This window comes from Nesoenas mayeri (genome assembly GCF_963082525.1).
Source record: "Nesoenas mayeri genome assembly, chromosome: 7".
In the NCBI taxonomy this organism is placed as follows: Eukaryota; Metazoa; Chordata; class Aves; order Columbiformes; family Columbidae; genus Nesoenas; species Nesoenas mayeri.
In genome coordinates, this window is record NC_137551.1 from 17694296 (window position 1) to 17720303 (window position 26008).

Sequence of the window (26008 nt, forward strand, 5' to 3'; positions counted from 1 at the left end):
TGCTTAGGAGCTGGCACAAGAAGACTACAAGGATGATGTCTGTTCATGTGAGTAAATACTAAGGCATTACAGGGAAAGTCTAGAGTGGAAGCTCCCTTTATCTTTGCCTTAGTGTCCTCCCACTCGGTACTGTACCCTCACGTCCATTCTAATAATTTCCTTTTGAGATAGGACAGCCTGTCATGCCACTGTAAAGGCCTGGAATAGCTTCCCCTAATATGGGACCAGCTTGTTCATCCTCATTGAAAAGGATTTCTCTGGTTGTTCTCTTATTCCTCTGTTAGTGATAAGGTCTTCTTAAGAATTACAACTTTCTGTGGCTATAGGTGTTCTGTATATTGGGAAAACTTCCCTGCCGTGAGACAAAGTGGGCAGGTTTTAGGACAGATGGGAGATTTTCACATAAAGGAGGTGTTTCTTTTCCCATTTTGGAGGCAGCATTAATTGTTGGAGACAAACTTGATTTCTTGGTTCTATACCCTGGCTGCCAAGTCAAGCTAATGGTACCAGACCCTTTAGGGTTTTAATTTGACTTCATCCTCTATTAAGGAACCCTCCTATTAACTGCTGTCTGTGGCAAGATCATGTGCTTGAAGTTTAGTGGGTCCTAGATGGATAGCCAGTGGCTAGCTCAGTGGTGATTCCTCTGTCTCTTCTTCTGATGCTCAGCAGAAGGGTGTTAATGTCTGCTCTCAAAGGAGCCATTTCTGTGCTATAATGAAAGCATTTCAAACCACCTTGGCCTTGTCTCTAGCAGTTGCCTACTGTAGGGAATGTTGAGCCATCTGTGGGGGAGACTCAACTGCTTGGAAAGCAAACAAACTGGTGGCTGAAGCTGTTTAACTATGGAAATCAGAAAGTGGTGGATACCTAGGGCACGCAGGAGCAGTTTCAGCTACAATGGAGCTGAGAAGGATGCTGTGTGGCGAGCAGCCACGAGCTGGTTGCACAGGAAGGGCCTGGTGCGAGGAGTAGGGGGTGGCTGGCAGGACACAGGGAGCAGACCACTAATGGGGCTTTCTGGAGCGCTCCTGCTGTGTAGGTGAGAGGAGAATTAGCTTTTGGTGCAAAACGTTTTGTGGCCTGATGGCCAAAAACACTCAACAGTGCCAGGTTTGCGTGCATGCGGTTTGGCCAGGTTTTCTTTTCCAGGTCTTGCTCTCCTGCTGTACCCTGCCACAAGGCCAAGATTTGTGAGTTTGACCCAGAATTGCAAGGATATGCCTGTGCTCTATTTTCTTAGACTGTTGTGTTTCAAAAGACTGGGATTTCTTTACTGAAAAATCAAAACTGAGAAGATTCTTCTAGGCTTTAAAATGTCCTAATGTGGTGTTAACAAAAGGAAGGGAAAAATCAATTGCAAAGCAGAATACCATGTTGTGAGCTTATACTAAAACTTGGACCTTATAATTGCCACTTGCTCTCCTTAACTTGTCTGTTTTAGAGATGAAAGCACTGAACACCCATGCTTCTGCTCGGCATAATTTATCCTGGCATACCCAGTATTGCTGAAAATAAAATTTTTGGGTATTCCTTGGAATCAGGTATCTAATTGTGTGCTCTGTAATCTCATTTATGGTACAGTGTCACTACTCATTTGCATAGACAATAATAATTCTGCTGTTTTTTTAAATGTCCAGGTATTTTGTAAAACAATTTTTTTTGGAACAGAACATAAGTATTACAATTTTTTTTTTCTTTCCCAAATGTGTTGTGTCTACTAGGTGTTTTTCCTCCTTCTCATCGTTGACGGGGTCATTCGGAGCTGCAGCGGGAGTTTTATTGCTCATGCTACTGGGTTAACTGTTGTTGGTAGACAAGGAAAGCTTCTACATCTCTGAGTCCTTCACTAAGATACAGACTTCTGCAGTAGCTGCCACTTCATCTCCTTCTCCTGCCCTCCTACAGTGTATAGAAGAGCATAGGGGAGACAAGACACAGTTTGTCATAACCTGCCATCTCTTTCAAGATGTCTGAAACGCCTTTTGACTAGAGCGAGTCAGTATAAATAGCTGGGTCCCACTTCAAGATGCATTTCAAGTTTGGATATCAGAGCTTAGTTTGGAAGTAGCTGGTGTTGAAGAGGAGTTGCCATTTATGGGGCAAAGAGGTGCCCTTTATTAGAAATGCCTATAGCAAATGGGTATCTCTGAGGCAATATTGCCCTTTTCCTTAAAAAGAGGGTAAAAGACGGTGAGCTATCTGTTATGTGATCATGCCTTACTCATAGCTTGTGTGATGACAAGCAAGTCACTGTATTCAGATGTTTGTTCAGTTTTGGCATTAAATTCAGACAGAAAACCCAATACTCCCTCTTATTTTATTTCCACCCCTCCCCCCCACTTTTGTCTGTCCCCATTATTTCAGAAGTAGCTGAAGTCTAATCAAAGCAAATCCAGTTGTTGGGCTGGCAGCTTCTACAGAAAAGCAGAGAGCCATGTTGAGCCTCAACCTTCTAAAGTGCAGACTATTTTGAGTCTTAGGTTGTGTTTCTGCAAAATATTGTATTCTCCTTTTATTGCTGATGTTATTAGGCTAAATTAATTGCTGTTTCAAGCACCAAAAATCCAGTACTATAGGGTGTGCTAGGTGATGCTGGATGTTCTTTTTGCAGCCAGTATAATCTGGATCTTTATTTTATTTCAAGAGCATTTCCAGTTGTTGTTCTTGATGCTTAGTCATGACCTGTCTGTATGTTAACATGTATTTTCTATATGATAAATGGAAACTTTAACAATTTATGTGCTGACCAGAAGGATCTTTTCTATAACATGCGTGTGAAATATTTGCAAATAAGCTGTCATTTTGTGGGTCACTCCAGTGTCTACTGACGTAGATTATTAGAAATTATTTAATGGTGCCCTCGGAGTTTTACTAAGCTGAATCTTATGAACTAACCAGATGTAAGTATTTTATCTTTTAAAAATATTTCATATGCTGGAGGATCTCAAAGTACATCCCAAGCTGACTGTGCCAGTGGGACCACTGAATTGCAGTCATGGGCTGGGTGATAACAGAACAAGGCTGTATCTCAAATTGGAGCTGAACTTAAATAACTCAGACATGATGAAGACAGGTAATGTGTTGGGAACATGATGCTTCAGCATAAAATCAGAAGAAATAATAAAGTTGTCTTTTGGGCAGGTGCAGCTATTACTCTTTTAAAAGGGTGAAGAACAAAGGGAAGCAGCCAGATTTAGCTTGTACTCATGAACACAGAAATGCAAAATAAATATCTGTGGTCTATACTGTGTTTCTGCCCGAATATGAGTAATTGTTTCTTTTGTATGAATTATATTTCTTGGAGCATCTGATTGCCACAGAGCTATGAACTGATTTTGCCCCATGGTTAAGACTCAAGGATGCATCTTGGTATCATGAAGGCAACTATATGTCCCTAAGGACAGCCTCTTGTCAGAATAGCTGCCTTGGACAGAACGAAATATGTTTAAACTTGGCAGGAGGCAGATAAGACTGGAAAAGCACCTTAGAGCTGCAGATGTTTGGTTTTCTGAGATATGCTGCCCTCTTCCTCCTCTGACTTCTGAGAATCATTTGTGCCAGGTCCTTCTGTGTGGGGAACCTGCTTGTTTGAAAAACAAAACAAACTCCTCAAAATCCCCTCTTTTCCTGGTAAGCTGGGTGTTTTCCCTCTCTGGACTGAATGCTTATCTTGTCTTCCCCGTGCTGCTGATCAGCGAGGGCAGGCCCGGTTTATCTGAGCCCACACACCCAGTGCAGGCAGCTGTCAGTGTGAGGCTGGCGCAGGGCTCCCTGCCAACCCCAGCCCTTGGTGATGCTGCCTGGCTTGTCCTTCTGAAACTCCTTCCTCCCATACCTGCCATGGCGATTTGATAACTGCTTTCCCCAGACCTGTCTTCACTTTCTTTGTTCCTCCGGTGCTGTCTTTGTGATTTTTCTCTTAGAGTGCAGAGTTACGTATAGGCTGTAATAAAGAAAAGTTTCTTCTGTAAGCAATCAGTGGCATGCTTTTCTAGGTAATTTGCTGTTTAAGTTATTATCGCTTAAAGCTTTCATTTCTTTTATTCACCAAGTCAAGTGTCCTATCGTTCTAATACTTGAGTAAGTGTTGATGTATGGTCTCCATTCTGTCCTTGCAGGACAAGCTGGGAGCTTTAACAGTCTCCAGTTCTAACTTCAGATCATGTAAGTTCTTCAGTGCTCTGGCCTGTTGGTTTCCTCAGCAGCTAGAGCTAGGGAAAGCGTTATTTGGTGTGCTCATAGACACAGGAGGAGATGCTCCTCATTGCAAGTTATCCAATATGTTGAATGGATGGGAGCTAAACGTACATGTGGGAGTTGGTACACTCTGGTTTTGGCTGTCCCTGTTAACGAACAGTAGACAACCTGACAGGTATCAGACACTGTTTGGTGTTCTCATTGGTGAGATCTTTGGTTCTGACTATAAGCAGCCAACTGCATAATTGCTTCTTGGGAAATCAGTGTGTTTCACTAGCTGCTGAACAGCTCATCTCTAAAGTGGTGCTGTTTCAACAGCAATGTCATATTCCCTTGCTATAATCCAGACCTTATGTGATATCCTAGTATTACATGAATGGGGTGTTTCTTCTTTCTTTTTAGATACAGGATCTAGGGCTCTGCAAGTCCTGGCTGTACTCCTTGTGATTTTCAAATAAATTGCTTTATTCTCACTCTACTCTTTTAATCTGTGAAACTGGATACTTTTCTTCAATATGTGATGAGGGGATGGTAAAGATTGATCTGCATTTTGTACTTATAAAAATGATGACCTCTTACGTGTGTGCCAGGAGTCACAAAGGGAAAATGTTGAGGGAGCTCTGATGAATGGTTGTCTCTAATGATGGATCGGAAATTAGGGGTAGACTAATTGAATCAGAAGATTAGAACATCATATGGCCTGACATAAAACACTTGTGGGCATGAATTCTTGGAGCATCATAGCAAAGCATAGTGGAATTGTATCCTGTAGCTTCATGAGCAGTTGCAGCCAGTGTAAGCTGTGTGCTGTGGCTGAAAGAGGCAGCCTTTCTTCTGACCATTTGTTCCCTCCTTGAACCAGCACAAATTCTTTATATAGTTACATGGTGAACCAGGTTAATGATGGATCAGTTCAGCTCTCCAGTTCAGTGCGCTGCTGCACAAGTGCTTGTGCCAGCATCAGAAGCAAAGAGGATGCAGGGCCATTAGGAAACGGGCAGGGGAAGGACAGGACTGCAGTGACTGCCAGCATTACAACAAGGGGACCTCCTGTACCTGCTGTTGGACAAATCTGCACCACCGGCAGTGCCAGAAAGGTGATCTCTTTCTTCCTAGAGATACTCCAAAAAATCTGGCTGTATCTTACCTGTGGCATTTTGGGGAAGAAGGTGAGGGGAATCAGTGCAATGGTGGGGCCTTTAGCTCATCCAGCTGTACTACTGGAATTCTCAATTCCAGTAGCTGAGCTAAGGAATCAGAGATCCCAGTGCATCTCTGTACAACTGAATTTCTAAAATACCATCTGAAAGGTAGATGTGCCTTTTGGAGGGAGCAGGAGGTTCTTCTAAACAGTGTCTTGCTGTGATGCTGGCTTTGCTGGTGTGTGCTTGTCCTCGCTGTAGGAACTCTTCTAATGCAACATGCAGGAATTGCTAAGCCTGTGAAATGTGTTTACTGGTAGACAGGATCCAGACAAGAATGAAGACCAGCAGTGGCTATCATTTCTTCTAGCAGGGCATTTCAGTCTTCTGGAAGCATGGACATGATCTGATGGCATTGTTTGTCCTGTCTCATACAAACCTCAGTTTCACTCGCTGAGGCACAGGAACTGAACCCAAAATTTGGGCCTGAGACTGGTCTGATTATCTCTTCAAAGCCACTGCATGGTTGAAGAGAATGTCACACAGTCTTAAGATTGTTTGAATGAAGAGATCTCTACGTTGTGTCTCACTCATCTCTTGAGGAAGTCATTTCGTATGATTTGAGAGCTATGCTTCAGGAGCGGGAGCGGGTTTCTCTGTGATCCCGCGCAGTGTCATTGCCCACACGGTGAGTCACTGGTAATGCCTGAGTTCTTATTTTTAGTCCTGTTGCTGCCATCAGGCTGAAACCATTGGCCAGTAAGAGACTTAAGTGAGGAGATAAACACATTAATCTCTGTAGGCCTTCCCCCTCAGCTGCTGCCACTGTGCCTTGATGCATCTCAAGATGTAGCTTTTCCTGGACCATCAGACAGAACAATGTCCTCACTGTACCCTGGTAGGATGTCATTCACACCGTTTCGCTACTAAGCACCGGAGCTGGGAGCTGTGCCCTCACTACACGTGGGTTTATATGCACAGGCGGAACAGCTGCTTTGTCTGACATGAGGGCAAGCTGGGCAGGCTGTTACCTTCCACCTGGCACCTCTGCCATCAGCCCTTTTCAGGGAACATCTGCTCTTTTCTTGGGTCCTATCACCACACCACCTTTCCCTCCATTTGCTCAGGAAGAGCCCTGAAACAAAGTAATGGTATTATGTTATTTAAGTTTTCTGTAGCAATTAGCAAACTCTGTCCCGTTTGGTGAGCTTTTGAAGTATCCTGTTGAATTCTAGGGTGAGGTCACTGGTCTCTCAGTTACATTGTAAGACTCTACTAACAGTTTATTAATTCAGTCTTAGGCTTCCTTTTTAACTTACTTTCTTGACATGGCAGTGGTTATGGGAGTACTGGTGAGTGCTTCTTTGCCCAGTAGTGAGCTGCTGGTGATGCAGACTGAATAGGGTGTTTTCTTCTGTGCCTTCCTCTTCATGCCCTTTTTCCCAGCTGCTTCTGATCCTGCTAAATGATCCAGTTTGTAGATTGCAGGGTTCCAGCTCTTTGTTTTCTATGCTTTTTTGGTTAGTGTATGCATCTCCAACTTCAGGGAGTCTTTTGCACAGATTTACACCGTGTGAATTTTAAGGGAAGAAAGGAGTGTGTCCATCTGTTCTGTACGGTTGTTGACAAGGTAGATTTCTTTTAAATTATGTATTTTGAGGGTTTTACTTGTGGAAGAGAAATTAAAGAAAGCCAGTCAAGTGGTGGGGACTTGCTCTTCTTCCGACAAAAGTACTCCTGAGCCCTTGTTGACCTTCTTTTTCCAGAAGTCCCAAAACATGCATCCAGTGCTGGTAGCGCTGTATGGTTATGGCTGATCTACTTAATTTCCTTGGCTCAGTGGCCACAGGTAGCCAGCTATGGCTCTTCATTTGGATAAGACTCCTGAGCTCCTGGCAGCGTGCTGCTGATACAATAAGAACATGGTTAACTCGGGGGGGTTCAGTCCTGTTGATGATGGCTCAGTTGGTGTCATTCTTCTGACCTTCCTGGTCCAAAGCCTCTTTCCATTCTGTGTCCTGGCTTTTGTTCCCACACATATCTTTGAGGGTGGCCCTACTTTTACAAAATTCAGAAACAGAGTTTTGAAAACCTCTTTTCTTTCTGATACCTGCCATTTGGAGGGGAAACGATGAAGTCCTGTGTGTTTGAGACCTCCTGTTTTTCTTGGCAATCTCTTCTCTGGTACAATTTGAAAGCACTTCTGACTGTCAGATCTGGCAGAACATTAACTCAGCTGTGGGATGGCATGCTCAAGTGGAGAGTTGAGGCACAAGCTGAACAAATTAACTACCAGTATTATCCCATCTGCTGGGTGATGTGATGTAAAAAGGTAGCTGGAGGGGGTGACCACAGTTTTGAATGTGGAGGTAGCACTCCCAGCATGCTGGGGTGGAGGAGCAGCCCTGTGGGAACAAGTTAGTCCTGTATGTGACTGAATTTACATGGACCTTCTCTGGAGGCTCTAAAACTTACCCAAAGCTGGCTCCTGTTTGTTTCCTCCCCTGTAGTGCTGATTTGGAAACGCAGAGCTGGTGTAGGAGAGCAGGGCACCTGTGGATGTGGTAGCTTGTGCTCAGAGACCACCATAATGGGAACTACTGTGTGCGTGTTTATTTGTAAATCTCTTCACCCCTTGAGCTGGAGATTGGTACTTGTCACTGCGTGCTCATTGCACTGAAAACAGAATTGGCTGTGGGCAGTGGAGTTGTGAGATATGAAGTGTAATCACTTCACCCACATGTGCTGTGAGTTCCTAGAGCTGCTCTTCATGTGTCTCTCCCTTTCGATATGTCTCTCGATTATTATTATTACTACTACTACTGTAGAACTTGTCTCTGGATGTGTTCAGTGTTTGAGTGGAAAAATGCACAGGACTGGACAAACAAAGCATAATTAGAAACCTCTCACCATGTGTCAGTATTTTTTTTCCCCCTCTTTCTGTTCCTTTAATTCCACTTCTCCTAGTCTGTATACAAGTACTGAGTATTCCGAAACTGAGAGTGCTTGGTCTCTCTGCTGGCAGTGTAGCAGAAGATGTGATTACAGCATGAAGGACATACTTCACTAACTTTATTCTCAGTAGTGCAGAGATAATAGCATTGAAGTCACAGTGATGTGGTTTTCAGTGTGGGCTAGCAACTTAGGCACATATGTAAGACCTCAGCAGGCCTGTATAATTTGCATTAAAGTCCATGAATCCTGCTATTACTTCTCCTGATAATGAGTATAGTGGTAATGTGGATATGTCTATTCATGCTGCAATTAAACCTTTGATTGCAGAGTAGACATCTCCATAAAGCTTTGAGGCTCTTTTGCAAGGACAAAAGGTGCCCAGCAGAAATGATATGAGAAGCTAGGTGTCTGTCTTCTGCTTGTGAGTGCCAGCTCCAGAGGAAATTGTTATGCAGTTTGCTTATCACTTCAGTTCTACTCCAGCTCTCACTCTTCTGCTGCACTTGTAAAGCAAAGGTCTTGGCTTCCCAGAGAACAGCTGCTTATGGTATCCCCTTGCACAGGGTCTTGTTCACTAAAGCCCAGCCTCCTGGAGCTTTTCCAGCCCCTGACCCTATGGACAAAAAAATCTACGTGACCAGTTGAGTCCTTGTAGGCAATAGGTTCTCTGCAGTGCTGGATTCATCATCATCAGATCCCAGGGAAGGGTGATTTCTTTCTCCTCTCTTAGTTGAGGTGAGGAGGCAGGTGGATGGAAGATGCTGGTGAAAGCCACTCGTGTCTGTTCAGGGCAGGGCAGCAAAGAGAGGGCAGTGGAAAGCCTGGGCTTTTGATAGTCTACATCTGTGCTAACTGCTGTGTGTTAGGCATGCTGGTGTTTTTAATGCCCCAGAGGTCAAGAAAGTTGGTATTGTGTCTGTGATGTGCATGGGGAATTACCATGACTTTCATGGCTTCTGAAATAAGAAAAAGGCATCCAAAAACTAGGAAAGTGACCAAAAAGGCCAGAAACCCATGCGTGCTGCAGCATGCTTTGCTTTGCTCCTCCAAACACTTTTCCTGCCAAAGGAATGGAAATACAGCTGTGGCAGGTGCATTCCTAACCACAGTTACAAACCCCGGAAAATTCTGGGAGCTGTTAGCTCTATTGGTTTCTGAGCCCCAGCAGCTGAGTTGTGGTTAGTATGGGGGATTTTGGTTTAAAGAGGTCTTGATGGTTTTTTTTCCAAAGCTCCAGAGAAAATGCTCCTTGGGAAGGCCAGTCTGCCCTGCCCTGTGGATGTGTCAGCCGTGCAGCTCCCCAGGGCAGATGCCTGGAGTGCTGCAGAATGTAGGAGGGAACTGTGGGGGCAGCGGGGCTGAGCCTAATACTGTATTTGGTCTGATTCTGGGACTGCCAAATGTAATTTTAGGACTATATAGGTGTAACTACTCCTTAATTTCAGCAGTCCTAAAATTATATTTAACCCTTTGAAGGCAATTGCGAAGCTGATGTGGCCCCTGGTGAAAATGAGTTTGACACCCCAGTCTATACTGTCGCCACTTTGGACCTCATTCGTGAGCATTCAGTTTTCCAGTGTTCCTGCTACCCATCAGTCAGATACAACTCTGAGTATGCTGCCTGTGTTCTCCTCCTCCTCTTCAGTTGTGGTTTACAACTAGCATGTTGTGTTTTGGACCTTGCTTCCCACTCGCGCAAGGAGGGCGAGTTCCTGTCTGCTCCTGTGAACCTGTGTAGCAGGAGATGGGAATTACCACCCAGCTTCTGAATGAGGCTGCAGCCAGAAGGGAGTTAGCCTCTGACGTACGGGTGATAGGATGGTGGACGCACAACATCACTGATGGCACGTGGGCATAGGTTAAGAAGGTCAGGATAGCAAAGCAACATCTGTGTAATCCCTGTGCTATTTTGTCTGAAGATGAATGAGAGTGGCTGGGGCTGGGAGGGGCAGGAGGCAGCAAAATCACTGCTAGCAGAGCAGACATGACTGTGGTTACAGGTTTGATTTTTGTTTTATTTTTGTAACAGGAGTGAATAGATTTGTAGGACAGTCTCAGTAAAACATGCACTAAGCTGACAGCCTTCTTCTCAGGGGTTTGAGAACTTCCCAGAATTTCTCAGATGAACTGGAGGCAGAGATTCCCAACAGCTTAGAAGCTCTTGAAGAGTTGATAACAGCTCAGCATTTGAAGGGGCAGCATATTTCTTCTGTGACAAATTGTGCATTCCCCAGCCTGTCTGCCCCTCCAGCTCCCTTGCATTTTAACTTCTTTGCAGGTGCCGACAGAAACACAGCCACTGCATCACCTCAGTGCATCCATCCCGGGGGGCAGGTCCTGCTTGGTGCAGCCTTTCCAGATGGCCATAGCACACAAGGAGGAGGTGTGCAGGGAGAGACAATTCCTGTCCCACTGCTGGGGCTGAGGTGTGCTCAGAGAGCTGGGGCACGCACAGAAGCTGTTCAGAAGTATGTTGTAGTCCAGCCGCTTCAAACTGCCCTGGCTAGGGTAGGGTCTCTGTGTATTTTAGGCTTTCTGCAGCATGCTGTGACTTCAGGGAGGAAAAGAGGAGTGACAGTCTTTGCAGCACCTCTGAAGTGCTTGCCTTGCACTCTTATCTTCCTTCGTGGATGAGCTTTCATGTGAGCAGTGACAGCTACTAGAGAAGCTGCAGCCTCAGTATTTTCCTGTCTTCCTCCCACCAGAGCTGGCAGTGCTGATTTGATGTGTGTTTAATAGACTGAGCCCTGAGAGGCAGTGTAGGCCAGTGCTAATCGGAAGGATCTGTTTTCCACCTGTGTCTTCCCAGTCAGTGTCTGTCAGGGAGCAGAAGGCAGCACCTGGGTGGACGGATACGGGGACCCCGCACTGTCATGGTGCTTTCTGGAATGAAGCGTGCAGTGGCTTTGCTTTGGGCACAAAGGCCTCGTCTCCCATGGAAGCCAGGAAGATAGAGCCCTCCTCTGCTCCCTCTGGAACAAAACCAGTGAATGACTAATGCACTCTTTGTAAATACAACTTATCCTATCAGTGACTAATGAGGGCTTTTTTTTTTTTTTTTCCCCTTCCCCTCCTGTCTCACGAAAATAAAAGTGGTTGTTCAGAGCAAGGCTGCTGATCTCTTTCCTCTTGTTTTATTTCACGCTTATCACTGGTATAGCAGGGGGTGGAGAGCTTTTACAAAAGGCAGCTTATTACCCCTTTTCCTTGTGTGAAACTTCGTTCCAAATGGTAATTTGTGTATTCATTTTTGTTAGGGTCACGGCATGCTCCTAAAGTGATCTTCAGTTCCATCTTTGCTTCTCATTCTGGAACCTGTGTCATGTCCACAATGCAGGAGAATCAAAGTCTGCTTTAAATTTTTTGATAAAACTTTTGGCAGCATGCCCTTAGCCCTGTACATTTCGACCGTGCTGAGATGCTTCCTCCTGACTGCGTGTCTGGTCCTTGCAAAGGGGCATCCCAGTTGTTCTCTTGGCACTCTACTGACAGCTTCCAGACTGCAGGTTAGGGAGCTTGTGGGCTCACTAACAACACTTGGAGAAAGCTTATTGTTCCAGTCCCGTGCTCCCAGATACAGCCGGTATGCTAACAATCTATCCAAAAGGAATAGAAACAATATTCACCAAGATGTGCATGGAGATACCACTCATATGTTTGGTGTGTTATTAAGAAGTAGGACTTATAATTCAATAGAAAGCTTGGGTTTAGATGGAAATCGTATATCAAATAGAAAAATTATAAGACAGAAGTTCTCTGAACCCTGTTCTGTGATTTGCATCCATGGTCCCGAAGGTTGTTCATCATCAGAGACAGATCTGTAAGGGACTTGAACAAGAATGCTCTTGAGTGCTGTCTTGCATTTGGCAAGCAGATTCCATAAAAGCCTGTATGAGCTTGTCACATTGCCTTTTTCTGAGAAGAAATCTAGAAAACTGCTTGTAAGTTTGGTTAGTTTGTTTTGCACTTCAATATATTGTTATTTTCAAGGCAGCAAGGACAAGAAAGGGTGTCTAACTACCATCAAATATTGTTCTTCCAGCTCTGCCTTTTGAACCTCCTGGAGGCAGCAAAGCTGAGCAGTACTTGGTGAGACCCTGTGTTCTCTTTCTTGGATGCCATCAAGTGCATCTTCCTCCTTCCCTTTCTGTGCAAAACAGCCTCTGTTGCATTCTTCTGGCATTTCTCTGACTGCTAGAGCAGTAGTTTACATGTTACTGCACTGTTAGAAAAGAGAATTTTAAAGAAATTGTCCTTTTTACTTTTAAATTTTTTTGGTAGTCCTTTGTCTGGCAGGAGGGTGCATCATTTTCTCTCTCCTTTGCTCTGCAGCTCCCATCCTGCTCTTCCCCTCAGCCAGATCATGGCCTGTTCTCTTCAGTCGCTCTCCCTGCCTGTCCTGGCGTGACACCAGGTCTTTGCTGCAGCCTTTCCCCACCCCCTCTTTATATCCAGCTTATAGCTGGCCTTAGTTGCTACTCCTCTGTCAGGGTGGCTGCTTGCTTTTTGCCTACGCTTGTACTCGCAGGTCTCCTGGGTGCTTGCAGAAGTGAAGACAGTCAAGTGCCATGTGTCTGCCTGACTTCCATAGGTCATCAGCAGTGCCCTCAGCTGTCTTTCGGTTACCTTCTGAATTAAGATTTATATGAAGTTACTTGCTGACTTTATAGTAAACAGCCGAAATGTGCATTTTCCTCTATAGTCCTTTTCAGTTTGTTATTTATGTTTCAGAATGAAAAATTGTTTTATTTAAAAGCACAAAGCTATTAGTCAAAATGTGAAGTAAGGAAGTAGTCCACAAGTATGGTGAGATAGGAGGAGTGTAAGAGAGAAACTTGGACTTCAAAAGCAAGAAATCTCTGTTGGAATTGGACATTAAATCAAACTCTGGTCACTAAAAGGAAACATATTTGCTGTTTAAAACCTAGCAGAATTGCTGATAGCAGAACAGGATCAAGTTATTACTCCTAAAAATGTTTCTTTCTCCAAAGAGCATATGTCCCTACTCTGTTCCACATTGGCTCAACAACCCCAGTGACTTCCTTGTCCCAGAACCCTTTTATCTCCCTTTTATCTCCGAGTTGTTGGGCTCCCTGACAGCTTAGTGAGGAATCTCTTGCCCCTGGTTCCAGACTTTGGGTAAAGAAGTGCCACTTTCAAATATGACAAAGAGTGATCAATTGCACAAGCAGGACCTGAGCCAACTGCTATAAATCTGCCTCAAACACACATGTATAAACACTGGTGCGCATTACATATATCCTGTGCTCAGGAGCCAGATGCTCAGGGAAGTTAAGCAGAGATTATACTAGAGTGGTATTGGATGGGCCATGTCAACCAATAGTAGAAAATAAAGTCCTCTTCCCATGTCTTCAAGTCCATTGGTTGATTTGTCCTTTGCTGTGTTTCTACATGATGTTTTGGAGTACAGTAGGATGGGAAGCTGCTTTCCTCTGGCTCTCCATAGTTCTTTTGGTCCCTGGACCACTTTCTTTTACAGCAGAGATTTGTGATGTTTCGGGAAACCTTTGCCAGAGCTAGGTGGGAGACAGGCTTTTTGAAGGAGGAATGTCTTTGCATTTTCAGGAGACTTTAGAGGCTTCGCGAATACATCATGTCTTGGCCTGACCTGTATTTTGGCACATGGGCATTGCTGGCCACCCTCCCCCAGGAAGGAGTAGCAGCATCAGGAGCTTCAGGAGAATCAGTGGGCTGGAGTACCCGGCTGGAGTATGGGCAGAGCACTCTCACGACTAGCACAGTCAATTTACTTTGCCTGTCTTAGGGTAGGCAGCATTTAATGTCTCCACCATTCTCATTCATTCATTCATTCATTCATTCTTTTGCTCTGTCTCTCAGTGTGAGCTGTGTTGGTCTGGAGGCTGCAGAAATGATCGTCTTCTTCCTCTTCACTTGTCAGTACTGCAGTAAATGAGTTCAGATACACTTGTTTTGGCTGCCGTTTCCTTGGGGAAGACTGGCATCGAGAGCATTCGAGCCATCCTGCCTGCCTAGGGGGCTGTAGGAAGACTGCACAAGTAGTTTAAATGGTTGACCTTTCCTCAATATTTAGTTTTATCAGTGACCCTTTATGAAGTTACTGTGTGTATGCAGTATACTTGACAGGAGTTGCTGTTACCATACTTTTGGTTGAGACAGGTGCCCTATGAAAGATTACTTTCTGCTTTATGCTGCTCTCTCCTGTGCATATTCCCTGCGTTTAACCATGTGCTGTAATCATTCCATCTTATGTCTTATATGCTACAGATGAGGAGGCTTTGCAGGTGCATCTTAAATGATGGGTTTTTTTTCGTGGCAGGGAGTGGGAAAAACACTATGAGATATGTCTTCAGGCCAGAGAAATAGATTGATTAGATAAAAGAGAAACTGTTCTTTTATTTCTTTGCGTTCCCTGAATTACTTATGATATGGTTTGGAGCAGAAGCCAGCACTGTCTTGGGCAATTGTAACTGTGAGAGCAACCATGTATTTATCCAGGGTCCTGTGTGTTTTGTCATTTCACAACAAAGAGTTGTGGGGGAGTGTTGAGAGCTCTGTGATACAGAACATGGAATTTACAAATTGCAGAATTTACCCTCACAAACCTGAAACTTAAAGTTTGTGACCTGACTCTTTCTTCTTGGTGTGAATATCAGCCAGCCAGCTTGTGTTGCTGAAATCCTCAGTATCCGGTATGTATGTCAGTGTTGTAGGTGCAGAAAATGGAGCTGCCCTCTGTTCCTTCAAGGTTTTTTTTTCCTTTTCTCTCCATGTACCTTCTGGTATGTTTGTACATCGATGAAACTGGGGAAGAGAAATGTGTCACATACGGAATGGGTGAGGGTAGTTAAAACTTCAGGGCTCTCCCATAGGGATTGCATTAGACATTACAGGACTTACTGAAACCCCACATTCTTAAAACACAGAATGACTTAACTGCAGGATTTGCAGCTGTGGTGCTTCAGTATTACAGCACTTGAGGCTTTATTTTGTGTTGTAGAGATCTAACTAGTTGGAGTGTCTGTTTTAAACCATTTCCTTGTTCTTGGTGTATCTGTAGGGGAGACATTACACATGTGATTTAAACTTGATATGATTTGCTCTTAATTCCAGTGCATTTTGTGCTTTGGTTGGTTGGCAGGCTTATTGCTGCCTTCTTCCTAATCTTCAGCATTGAGGCAAGGCAGTCCTGATGTGATCCATCAGAACTTGTTGCTCAGATGGTAGAAGTGAGCAGCCAGCACTGTAAACAAACTAATGCCAGTACAGGGACAAGCAACAACTTTCTATGCAGTGTCTTCATCACTGTTTTTATTATCTATTTGCTTTCACTTTTTTCCAGTCTTTTCCTCGTTTAAAAGGGGGAGCTCTGTATTGCATCCTCACCTGCCTGAGATTCAAGTTGTTGAGGGGGGACTTCTGAAAGCAAGATCAAGAACAAGAAGAGACATAAAAGTCCATTGGAGCTGTATGGGAAGCTCAGAGAGCTAACGGCCATTGTGACTACCTCTGGTGATTGCATGCATGCATCGAGACTGTGGTGTTCGTTACGGGCTCTGTGCCTGCCAGGAGATGAGCAGCAGGGATGCTGTGGGCTTAAGAGCTGGTTTGCAGCACCCATCATCGACTAGCGGCAGCATTTATCTAGGCCAGCAGGGACGCAGGGGCGAGTGACTCACTCAAGGATTCATGCGCGCTCTCCCCTTCTCCTCCCCCCGTCACAGCTGTGACTTGGTCATCAGCCATTTGGGAACTAGCAGCTTTATTTGGTTGTTGTTTGCAGTGGGCAGTTTCTGTTAGGTTTGTTAATGTTATCAACTGCCTTGGAAGCTCAACTGACTTCAGAGAAGACTTAAAATTGCCTTTTCTGCCTATCTTCCCCTTTCCTGCTCATAGGGCTGCCACCCAAACAGCTGATCTGGCACTGGACTCAGCTGAGGAGGTGAGAACAAGCAGATGGGCTGGAGGCAGAAACTTCCTAAGCTGATCAGCCAACAGCATGGTCACTGTTTTGGATGGTGGCAGATACTGTTAAGCTGAATGCCCTCTCTGCGTGCCACCTTGGCTGGGGTGACTAGAGGGGCTGGTGGCTTTGCCCCAGCTGAACAGAAAAATACATTTAATGGTGTGGTAGAAGAATGAATGTGGAGACAGTGTGAAGTTCAGGATTTTTTAAAAATAATTGTAAAGTGGAAAACTCATTACTTTGGGATAGCAACAGCTGATGAACTTGTAGGAGGTTAGCAGGCTTACTTTCTATTGAACTGTGCTTGGTATGGTCAGTAATGGTCCAGGCTGCTGCTGAAGGTTATGGCACATGAAGGAGAACAGCCGGTGCTGGCAGCCACTGTGCTGTCCTTTGCTGCCTTTCAGTAGTGCATCTTATCTCTTAGCTGGGCTTTCTCTTCTTTTTGTGACCCCGTTTTCCTTGTACTGCTCTTTTTGGTGAGTGCTCTGTCCTTCCAATGCTCCCTGCTTGTGGCTTTGGCTTCTCTCTGGACACGTCTTTAGTCATCTTTGTCTCCTATCTTTGTTCCTGGCTACAAGTGCCGTTAATGTTTTTTTTCCTTTTAGAAGCACATTTTCTGCTTGCATTTACTAGGGTCTGGAGGACATGCTTTCTAGGCTTTCCTGCCCACTGGCTGTTGTCGCTTCATATCCTGACTGTGTTGGATATAAGCAGCTTGGGAGACTCGCTGTCCCTAAGCCCTTGAATGGTGCCGCCTGCCCTGCCACTGCCACACTCTCCTGTCATGTCACAGGACCTGGGAACCTCTTTTTGCTGCATAGACCAGTCCTACAGCACAGATATTTATTTTTTATTTTATTTATTTGTAGGTAAAGGGCTGTGCTTCTGTTTTCCCATCTTCCTCAGCTTTCTGGTGAGCTGTGTGAGCTATGTGTTTCTATGCTGGGACTGCAGCAATATCTTCACAATAGATCATATTCAGATATCTGTAGTTGTCCTCTGCCCGCTGTGCTGAAGGACTGCAGTATTTGGATACACTGCTAGACACAAGAACTGAAGAAGAGGAGAGAGGCTGAGGAAGGGGCAGTTATCCCTTGCTAGTATTCACCTCAAAATGGAGATAGCAGTTTTGGTGATAGGATGAGCAGGATCCCAAGTCTCATCTGGCTGGACCAGCTGTCCAGGCAGAGATGCCAAAAGGGAAGCGTAAGGGGACTTTTTTTACCATGCTGTCTACTGGGAATGGTGGATGCTGGGAAGCCTGTTTTGACGGGAAATGCTACAGTCTGGATCCCAGCTTTGCACTGCACAGACTACGTATGGGACTGCAGAGGCTTCTCAGGACACCATAGGACACCATGATCTGCTTTCTTTTTTTTGTTTTTGGTTTGAAATTCAACTTGTGGGTCAAAGTAACGTTTGTAGGGTGGAAGTGGGTTTTTTAGGTCAGGCCTGAGGCTGTCCGACGGGTAGTGTGGGAGAAGCTTTCTCTGCAACTATTCCTCATTTGTGTGTTCCATAGAAAAAGGAGGGTTTAGTCTTAAGACACATTGGCTTGACTTCTTCACCACCACCCCATTAAAACCCATTGCCAACAGAGAAAGTTGCTTTGTAGCTATCAGTGTTAGTACTTTAATAACTGTTTCAGTGCATTTTCTTTCTGCTCCTGACACACCTTCATTTTCCTTTCTCATTTTTTTGCTTGAGATAGACAACAATTTACAGATCTGCATTGTTTGAAATTAACATGAGAGCTACGGTTTCAATCTCCCATCCTCAGTCTTTGTTGATCAGTATATGGTGTGGACTTAATCAGTGAGGATTGCTGTTCTGGGTATGTTGTCTGGTAATCAGCGAATCTGGTCATCTCTTGAGATTCGGTAAGTGTCTGATGTCTTGATGTGGTGCTGTGAAATTTAATGCCAAAATGCACCACATAATTTAGATCCAAACAATAGCAAAAGACTTGTGGGGGAAAAAAAGCTGTAGGTGGCCTGAAAATGAGTATTACAGTAATGTAGCAGTATTAAATGCCCCCAGGCAAACAAGATCTAAACTGATCTAGCCAGGAGCATTAAACATTCATCAAAACAAGAAATAAACTTAGAGAATAAACCAAAACTGTAGCATAACAGCTGTTTTTTTGGAAAAGATGTGTGTCTAGTGCCTCTTTGCTAGCAAATCTGAAAGCAGGCATGGTGATGGGGCAGCGTGACTGCTTTCAGGCTGTGTTGCTCACCATACAGGGCAGATCTGGAGCTTCCACGTGAAGGAAGCTGTTTGTGTGCTCTGTTCTCACCAAGCGCAACGCAGGCTTTGCCAGGTGGCAGTTCCACCCAAGCAGGCTAAGTGTTGTTTTTTAAATATTTTGAAATTTTCTTCTTCACTTCTGAATGCTGGACCTTATGCTAAAAATCCATTAAGTCCTATTATGGCATTGAGGTAGGATTTCATGCTTTGTAGGGTGAGGTACAGTGAGTTATCACAGCAGTGCTAATCTTGCCCCTATGAGTTTTTGCTTTGAGAGGCTACTCAAAATCATTAAATTTGAACTGCATTGTTTTCATTTTCATTTCTCTTTCTGCAGAAGGATGAAAAACGTGGTAGAGGCTGAAAGTCCAAAGATCTGAGTTTGTTTACAAATTCGTCACTGATACAGTCTAATTTCAGTACCTCTGCTTTTCTCCTCCATCTCTTTAAAGATGGGGGGAAAAAACCCTTGTACTTCAGGCGTTTTCAGGCTGCACAGCAAATGTTTATTACATACCTAGAGATTCTCCAACAGAAGATACTATGGAAGTAGTTATTCTTCTATGGGGATTTTTTGTTTGTTTTCTAACTTCTCTCCCCCCATTTAAGTATCTGTCTTCTAGAAATATATCAGAATTTCTATTGTCCCAGAATCTCTGCTTGTGGTCTGTGGGTCTAGGGACAATTAACGAGAGCTCTCTAAAGGACACCTAAGAACATCATTATTGTGCAGCTCTGTGTGAGCTAAGAGACGCAGCATGCATATTGTCCTTCCCGTCTCATTGCAGAAAGTGTGTGGAACCCCTCTAAAATTTATACTGGATGTTTATTTCAAAAACGACTTTTCTCTTCTGCCTGTTGGGATGTGTTTATTTGAGCATATATTCTATGACCAGCCTCTTAGATCTGGAACACCTTCCCTGCATAGTTACACGTGTGTGGAAGTTAGTATTGTAACTGCAGCCTCCTGCCTCTTAATCCCCTAACCCACAACTTCTACTTTCCTGAGTGTGGGAGATCCCAGCGTGCTGTCTGTAATGCTGCCCCAGGCCGCCTGCTCAGAGATGCAGATGGACTCTGGAGTTGCCACGTCAGGACACCAGACGTCATCACGGCAGCATTTCTTGGGACTCTCATGCTTTTGGCGGGGTAGGAGGAGCCACCGCAACACCTGTGGAGTAGCAGCACATGCCTTCCCCTCTGTCCTACCTTTAATACTGTATTTTTTAATTTTTCCTGCCACTAGATTTCGACGACCCATTGCTGTTTTATAGGAAAGATCAGCTCCTCATACATAAGCCATCAGAGGATAGGGCTGGTGTCTCACCTGTTCTCAAGGCTGGCTGTTGCCACACCAGATGCCAGACCCTCCTGTTGTGCATTTGCGCCCCACCTCTGCTGTCAGAGCTCCTGAGGAAAGGGTTGGTGGTGAAGGAGGGATGTGAGGGGAGATTCTGCTCATGCTCTCGGGGAAGTTGCTGGTAAGCTGGTCACATGAAACAAAAAATACATCAGCTCCCCTCCCACATGTACTGGAGTGTTTCTTGGCTCTGCACCCAAACTAGCAGCTGAGCATGTGATTTACTTGTAAAATGCAGTTTAAAAAAAAGTGGTGCCATTGCAGATGGGAAACCAGGGATAGGAGAGCTGGACTGGGCCTGCCCTGCATGCAGCCAGGGAGAGGAAGGAGCGCATCTTGCTGCTGGACTGTGGCACTGCGGGCCGTGGGCTTGGGGAACATGTGCTGCAGGATGTGGGGCTGCAGAGGAAAGTGTGAGCTGCAGGAGGCCAAATGAAGGGGAACTGTGCTGAACCGCAGCCCTGCGGGGGAAGGGGTTGAGAGTGCTGCGTGTGGGGCTGGGGGAAGGAAGGGGAGGGCTCTGGTGCAGAGGTGGGGTGCAGGTGGAATGGGGAGCTGGTTTGAGAGTTAGACTGGACAAGTACTTTGAACTGAAGGTCTTCCTACAGGATGTGAGGTCTGAAGTGACCATGACAGAGAGTTGTGCTGCCTCTTGCTGTGTTTTGGTGCAAGAAAGGGGAAGTTGTTTGGCCATTCAAAGCTGTGGAGGTCAGTGTCTTCTGGTTTGAAAACTGAATTTCTTTTGCTAGTTGTGTTCATATCCTACAGTTCTTCCTTTCTCTGCAATGGAGACTTTCTTCAGCTTTTGAAATTACACTAACCCAATATGCCCAAGGAGAACTAAAATATGCTGTTATGCTCATCACAAGCCTGGTGGGGGCCTTCAAGCAGATGCCCGGCCAGGCTGGACAGCACAGCCTGGCAGTTGCACCATTCTTACGGGTGGTGAAATTTCACCATATTTCTTCTTGTGTCAAGACTGCGGTGGGTGCAGTTAACACTTCCTGGCCACAGCAGATAAAACGAGATAAAAGAATTCCTGCCCTTTGCTGTGCTTCTGTCTGCCTGTCAGTGTTTGTGGTTGGTGATCTCCATTGCTTCAGGTCAGGAGAAAGGCGGCTGTGTTTTTGTTGTCAGCTGGAGGATGTATTTCCCAGTACCTCCCGCTGCAGCACTTGGTTTCCTTGTGTTTCATCCCACCCTGAGCAAGGAAGAAGTTTTGTAAAAGCAAGAAACATCTTTCTTTGCAGTGGTCATTGGAGTAGATAGAGTTGGTGAATCAGTGGGTAGTTTCACTGGTCAGTTGGTAGAATTCTTGATTATATCAGCAATTATAGATACTAGCTTCTGACACCATAGAACACAGTTGGGAAGGTAACCTCAGTGGTGAAATGTTTCTTTCCTACTTGTTCACCACCAAACCTGGAAGAGACGTTCCCTCTGTGACTTGCCTCCATCATAGTGGCGAAAGTAAGCTGATGGCTAGCAGAAAAAAAAAAAAAAGGGGAGTGAAATTCAGATCTGAGGTTCTTGGAAAGGCATCATTGCTTTAGTAACTAAAGTAACTAGTTAACGGGAAAAGCAAATGCAGAATAAAGCAGAGTTGGCACAGGCTTAGTATCCCACTGGCAATGTGGGAAGAATGACTGAGGAAGTGAAGAGACATTTATCTTGCCAGCAAGAAAAACTGGTGTGTCTAGAGGAGAGATATAGACCAGAAGCATAGCTCATATGTGAGGGATGGCACGTATATGTCAGAGCTTATGGAAGACTTTGTTCACTGGGGCCTGAATGGTGCTTTGGCCTGTGTTACTTGTTCTGTAGGTAGATATCTTCCACCCTCCTAATGCAGTCATGGTGCTGGCTCATTTTTCAGTGACTGCACTGCCAGAAAGGCTTCAGGCTGAACCCACTGGGCTCTACCTGGCCAGCTGCTTTTGGCTGAATAATACTGGGAACAGCTTCCAAAATAGCCTGAAGAGCAGAAGCTCTAGGGGCCTGTGGCTTATGGGGAAGGGTGGGTCAGGAGCAGAGCGGGCAGCGGATGCTGTGGAGGTTTGCAAAATCCTGCTCTGAGTGCTGTAGCAAGCTCAGAAGAAGGTCACTTGCTCAGGTTACTTTGTTCTGAGGTGATCTCAAATGTGAAACCAAGGACTGAACCTACAGTAGATGGCTAGGGTGCTTGTCCCTTCCCTTTCTATATAGTTGTGCATGTACATGCATTCAGGTTTCATGATACTTTGCAGTGTCACTTTGTCAGTCACTTTGGCCAAGTCATAGGATCTGCTCTAGGCAAGAACCCAGGCTGAATAGTGGGAGTTAGAGAGAAAAGACCCAGTTTGGCTTTAGCTGTGCCTTTGTAGGCAAGGAATGGTGTGTCAGGCTTGAACACGCTTGAGCCCCTTGTGTTCACATCGTTAATTGTGACTGAGATGACTCTCGCCTATAGCTGTGAACCTGCACTGATCCATTAATTTGACCTCCTTTGTCCCTTGGAGTTCCTGGAAAGCTGCTGGTGTCTGTGAGAGCTGAAGCTCCCCACTTCCTCTTAATGTGCACATCAGGTTGCTTTTCTTTTGCTTTATAGTGTGCACGATAGGTAATACTCAGGGTAAGCATTCCTGCTGAAAGCAAGACAACAGGAATTCTCCTTCCCTTTCCAGGTCTACCTGCTGGATATCCCAAAGAAAAATATTGGACAAGTTGTTTGCTGATAAACTGAAAAATATGCATGTGAAAAGGCAGCTTTGAATGGTACCGAGTGTAGAAACTGCAATGGTGGAGGTGCACACTATGACTTTTAAAAAAAGATTCATCTCTTTTAGGTGTTTTTAGTACCTTATTTCCTTTTGCCGCTGTTGTACACACATTCATATCTGCCTTCAGTTAGATTATCTTTGCAAATTAAGTACAAAGTAATGATATACTGGAAAAGAGAATAAATTTCCCTGGCCCACTCTTCGAGATGCTTGTTGGAGGTACAAATATAATTCCTTAAACTTTCTTGGCTTCTACTCCGTGAAGTTTACAATCTGATTTCTACATTACTTGAACAAAAAAGTGGAAACTCTGTTCTGAGTTTGTGTAGTTCATTCCTTTTTTTTGTTTTGTTTTTTTCCAGTACAGTAACACCAAGAGGTTCACAGATACTAGTGTGTGGAAACACAGCTTGTTACCAACTGTGTGAGCTTTCTGTCTGTAAGATCCATGTGTGCATGTACTTTTAGGGGTAGTATTACACTTTTATGTCTGGAGTTGTTTGTTTCTGGGAGGTTGGGAGAGCGTGGGAAAAGGCGTGTTACGAGGTAATAATATTTGTGGTTTTGCTAGAGGAAAGGCTTTGTCAGAAAGTACCTCTGCTGGCATTTGTTGAAAGAAGTCTTTTATTTGTTTACTGTGTCCTGTTGGCACTTGAATCTCCTCCTTTGTCAGTAGCTGAAGGCAAGTGATGATGACTTCACCAGTGTCTTGATTCTCCAGCTTTCACTGGGTGAGAAAAGTGGAGCTTCACTGTTTCATCTTCACTTGTTAGCTCCAGCCCTGTCTTCCCCTTGCGGTGTTTGTGGCTCTTGCGCAGCTGCTGCAGCGGAGATGCTGGTGCTGGTAGGGACCGGGTGTCCCTCTGCCCTCGCCTTGGGACGTCGTGCCACTGGGGCCATTCTGCACCGGAAGGAGGCTGCAAAATGGACTTGGGCTTTCAGAAGTGTCGCCTGCAGTGGGGGTAGTGTGCTCTTACAGATTTATTAATTTTGGCTGGTCTTGTGGCAATGTAGAAACACTGAAATGGAAACGTCTAAGACCTGAGCTGCAAATAGCTGGAGGGAGGAAGAGTGTTTGGGAAGTGCTGTTATATACTTATTTTCTTTATATTTTTCTTTAGGCACTTGCTGTTAGCTCTTGTCAGGAAGTATATCCTGAATCTGCAGGGTCCTCTGGTCGTTCGTAAAACCTAGGATGATTTTTTTTTTTTCCTACTAACTTCTGCAGAAAGGCAAATGGTGGTGATCTGAGACTTGCTGGTATTCAAGTTTAACGTGGTGGTGTGGCATGGCATGGCATGCTGTCATGAGCCACCTGATTGCAAATGCTGAGAGGTCTCAGCTGTTCTGTAGCACAGTCTTATGGGGAAAAATAAGAAAATATGGGGCAAAGTATGTGGCTTGAAGTGCGGGATGAGGAGCTAGCTCTCTTCTGCTGGGAATGTCTCAGAAAGGAAGTTTAAATTTAAACAAGCAAAGAAGAGCATGAAGGAACCTGAACCCTCAGGCTGGTCTCACACTACAGAATGTATTTGATGCAAATTCGATTTCTGTCTTGAAGCAACTCAAATGATATTTTAGCAGCTGGCACCAATTGACTATCTCCCGGAATTGGCATGATGACAGCAATCAAACTGAATTTATTGCTTTGGGTTTGATTCTTCTTCCGGACTCTTCCCATTCTCAGAAATGTAATCTAGAATGTGTTCCCACAGGAATGATAGCTTCAGGCCTCCTTTACCAGCCGTGATAGAGCACAGTCCTAGTGCAGGATGCAGACAGGTGGACTAGAGTTTTGAGCAGCCAGATTGTCCATTCCTGTTGAGAGCAGGAAGATTATGGATTGGTAAAGGGAGGAGCAAGATTAGGTTTTTTTTTCTTTATGACACAGTTTCTCATCAAACAGAGATGATTCACAACTAAGTGTTAGTTTTGTTGCTGCTTCTTTTTACTGCATTTCAGCAAGAATCTGCCTTCCCATTGTGGTGGCTGAACTTTGAGGCTGCTAAAAGTTCCCCCCCATACTCTTTTTCCTTCGTCAGGCAGGTGTAATAAATAAAGATGGAGCTTTAGCCACAGGACCTCAGTATAGCTGCAGTTTGGTAAAGTAAGCCAGTAAACACTGCAGTGAGTGTGCTCCTTTGCACGTGAAACCGTATTGAAACAGTGCTTTGTTTCTAATGCTGTTGAATAAAGTATGGAAGAATTAACTTTTCCCACCTAATTTTCTACTAGGTGTGAAATTAATTGCTTTCACTGATTAATCTTGGTTTGATTTATTTCGGTTGCTGTATTGTCCACTTTTTCCACTAGTTTTTAATGCTGTCTTCTGCTTGACAGGAGAAGGAATTACCTGAAGTATGTGTGGTTTTGCTGATGTTTGTTCCTAGAGCAATAATTACTAGGGCGGAGGGGCACATCTCTTTCAGCCCTCCCGGTCACCAGTCCTTAGAGGAGCTTGTGGCAAGACTTGGGCTGGAAAGCGTGTTTGCATGGCAGCTGCCTGCAGCAGAAACAAACCCCCTCTCCGCCTCTCTTGGGAGCAGGAGTCAGTCAGGGCATCGCAGCTATGGCCGAAGCCGGGAGGTTTTGCGCTGTGCTGCCCATGCAGGGTGCAGTGTTGGCACCTGACACCTACCATCGTCTCCCGCTCCCTGGCTCAAATTCGGCCCTTGCCCCACTTGCTTGGGATCATCTCCTTTTCAGGTTTATTGCAGGTGTCCTGCTCCAGATTCTGCCTTTTGCAAGTGTACCTCAGCTCTGCACAGACAGGTCTCCCTCTGCCTCCCTGGCAGCCCCTTCTCAGCACAGCTTCCCAATAGACTGACTAGGCACAGTGACCTTTTTCTGCATTTTTGTTGTTGCTGTTGTTATGTAAGTGTTCTCACTTGACAGCTCTAGACTACTGCAGTTTGTAGATGTCCTGTGCTGTCTGTGTGTCTGAAAATGTTCTCCTCCAGGCTTTGGGTACTCTTGGAGGAGAAAGACATGGTGAGGAAAAATCTCCTGCAAAGCACCCGTGTGTGTAGAAAACTGCAACTGATTCCCTGGAGAAGAATGGAGCCCAGAAGTTAGATCTTATGTTATTTATTCATCTCTGCCACCACATCTTTGGGGTAACAGGCTGAAGTGGTCAGACAATGAAAGGATTTTCTTACAAAAGAGTAAGAAACGGAGAGCAATATAAAACTAGACATATTCCCCACCCTGCTGGAGCTTTCCAGGTTTTCCTGAAATAAAGCTGTCTGCGTTATGTTTTCTATTTCTGTTGGGTACAGCTTTCTTTTATATCACGTTATCCTGCTCATCTGCTGAAGTTTGATGCATTTAGAACATTCAGACCAAACTATCATGCTGTCTTCTGTACTCAGGT

General features: G+C 44.8%; 1 protein-coding gene across 7 annotated transcripts in view; it reads left to right on the forward strand.

Moving 5' to 3' along the window:
* CAMK2G (calcium/calmodulin dependent protein kinase II gamma) overlaps positions 1-26008 on the forward strand; it is a 119004-nt gene that overhangs the window by 22846 nt on the left and 70150 nt on the right. Inside the window, exon 3 of one of the 7 annotated variants that reach the window (XM_080347808.1) lies at positions 4122-4167. The exons of the other annotated variants lie outside the window; for them this stretch is intronic. Within the exon in view, the coding sequence (XP_080203934.1) occupies positions 4122-4167 (46 nt within the window). The remainder of the gene's footprint in view (positions 1-4121; positions 4168-26008) is intronic. 7 annotated transcript variants of the gene reach the window in all.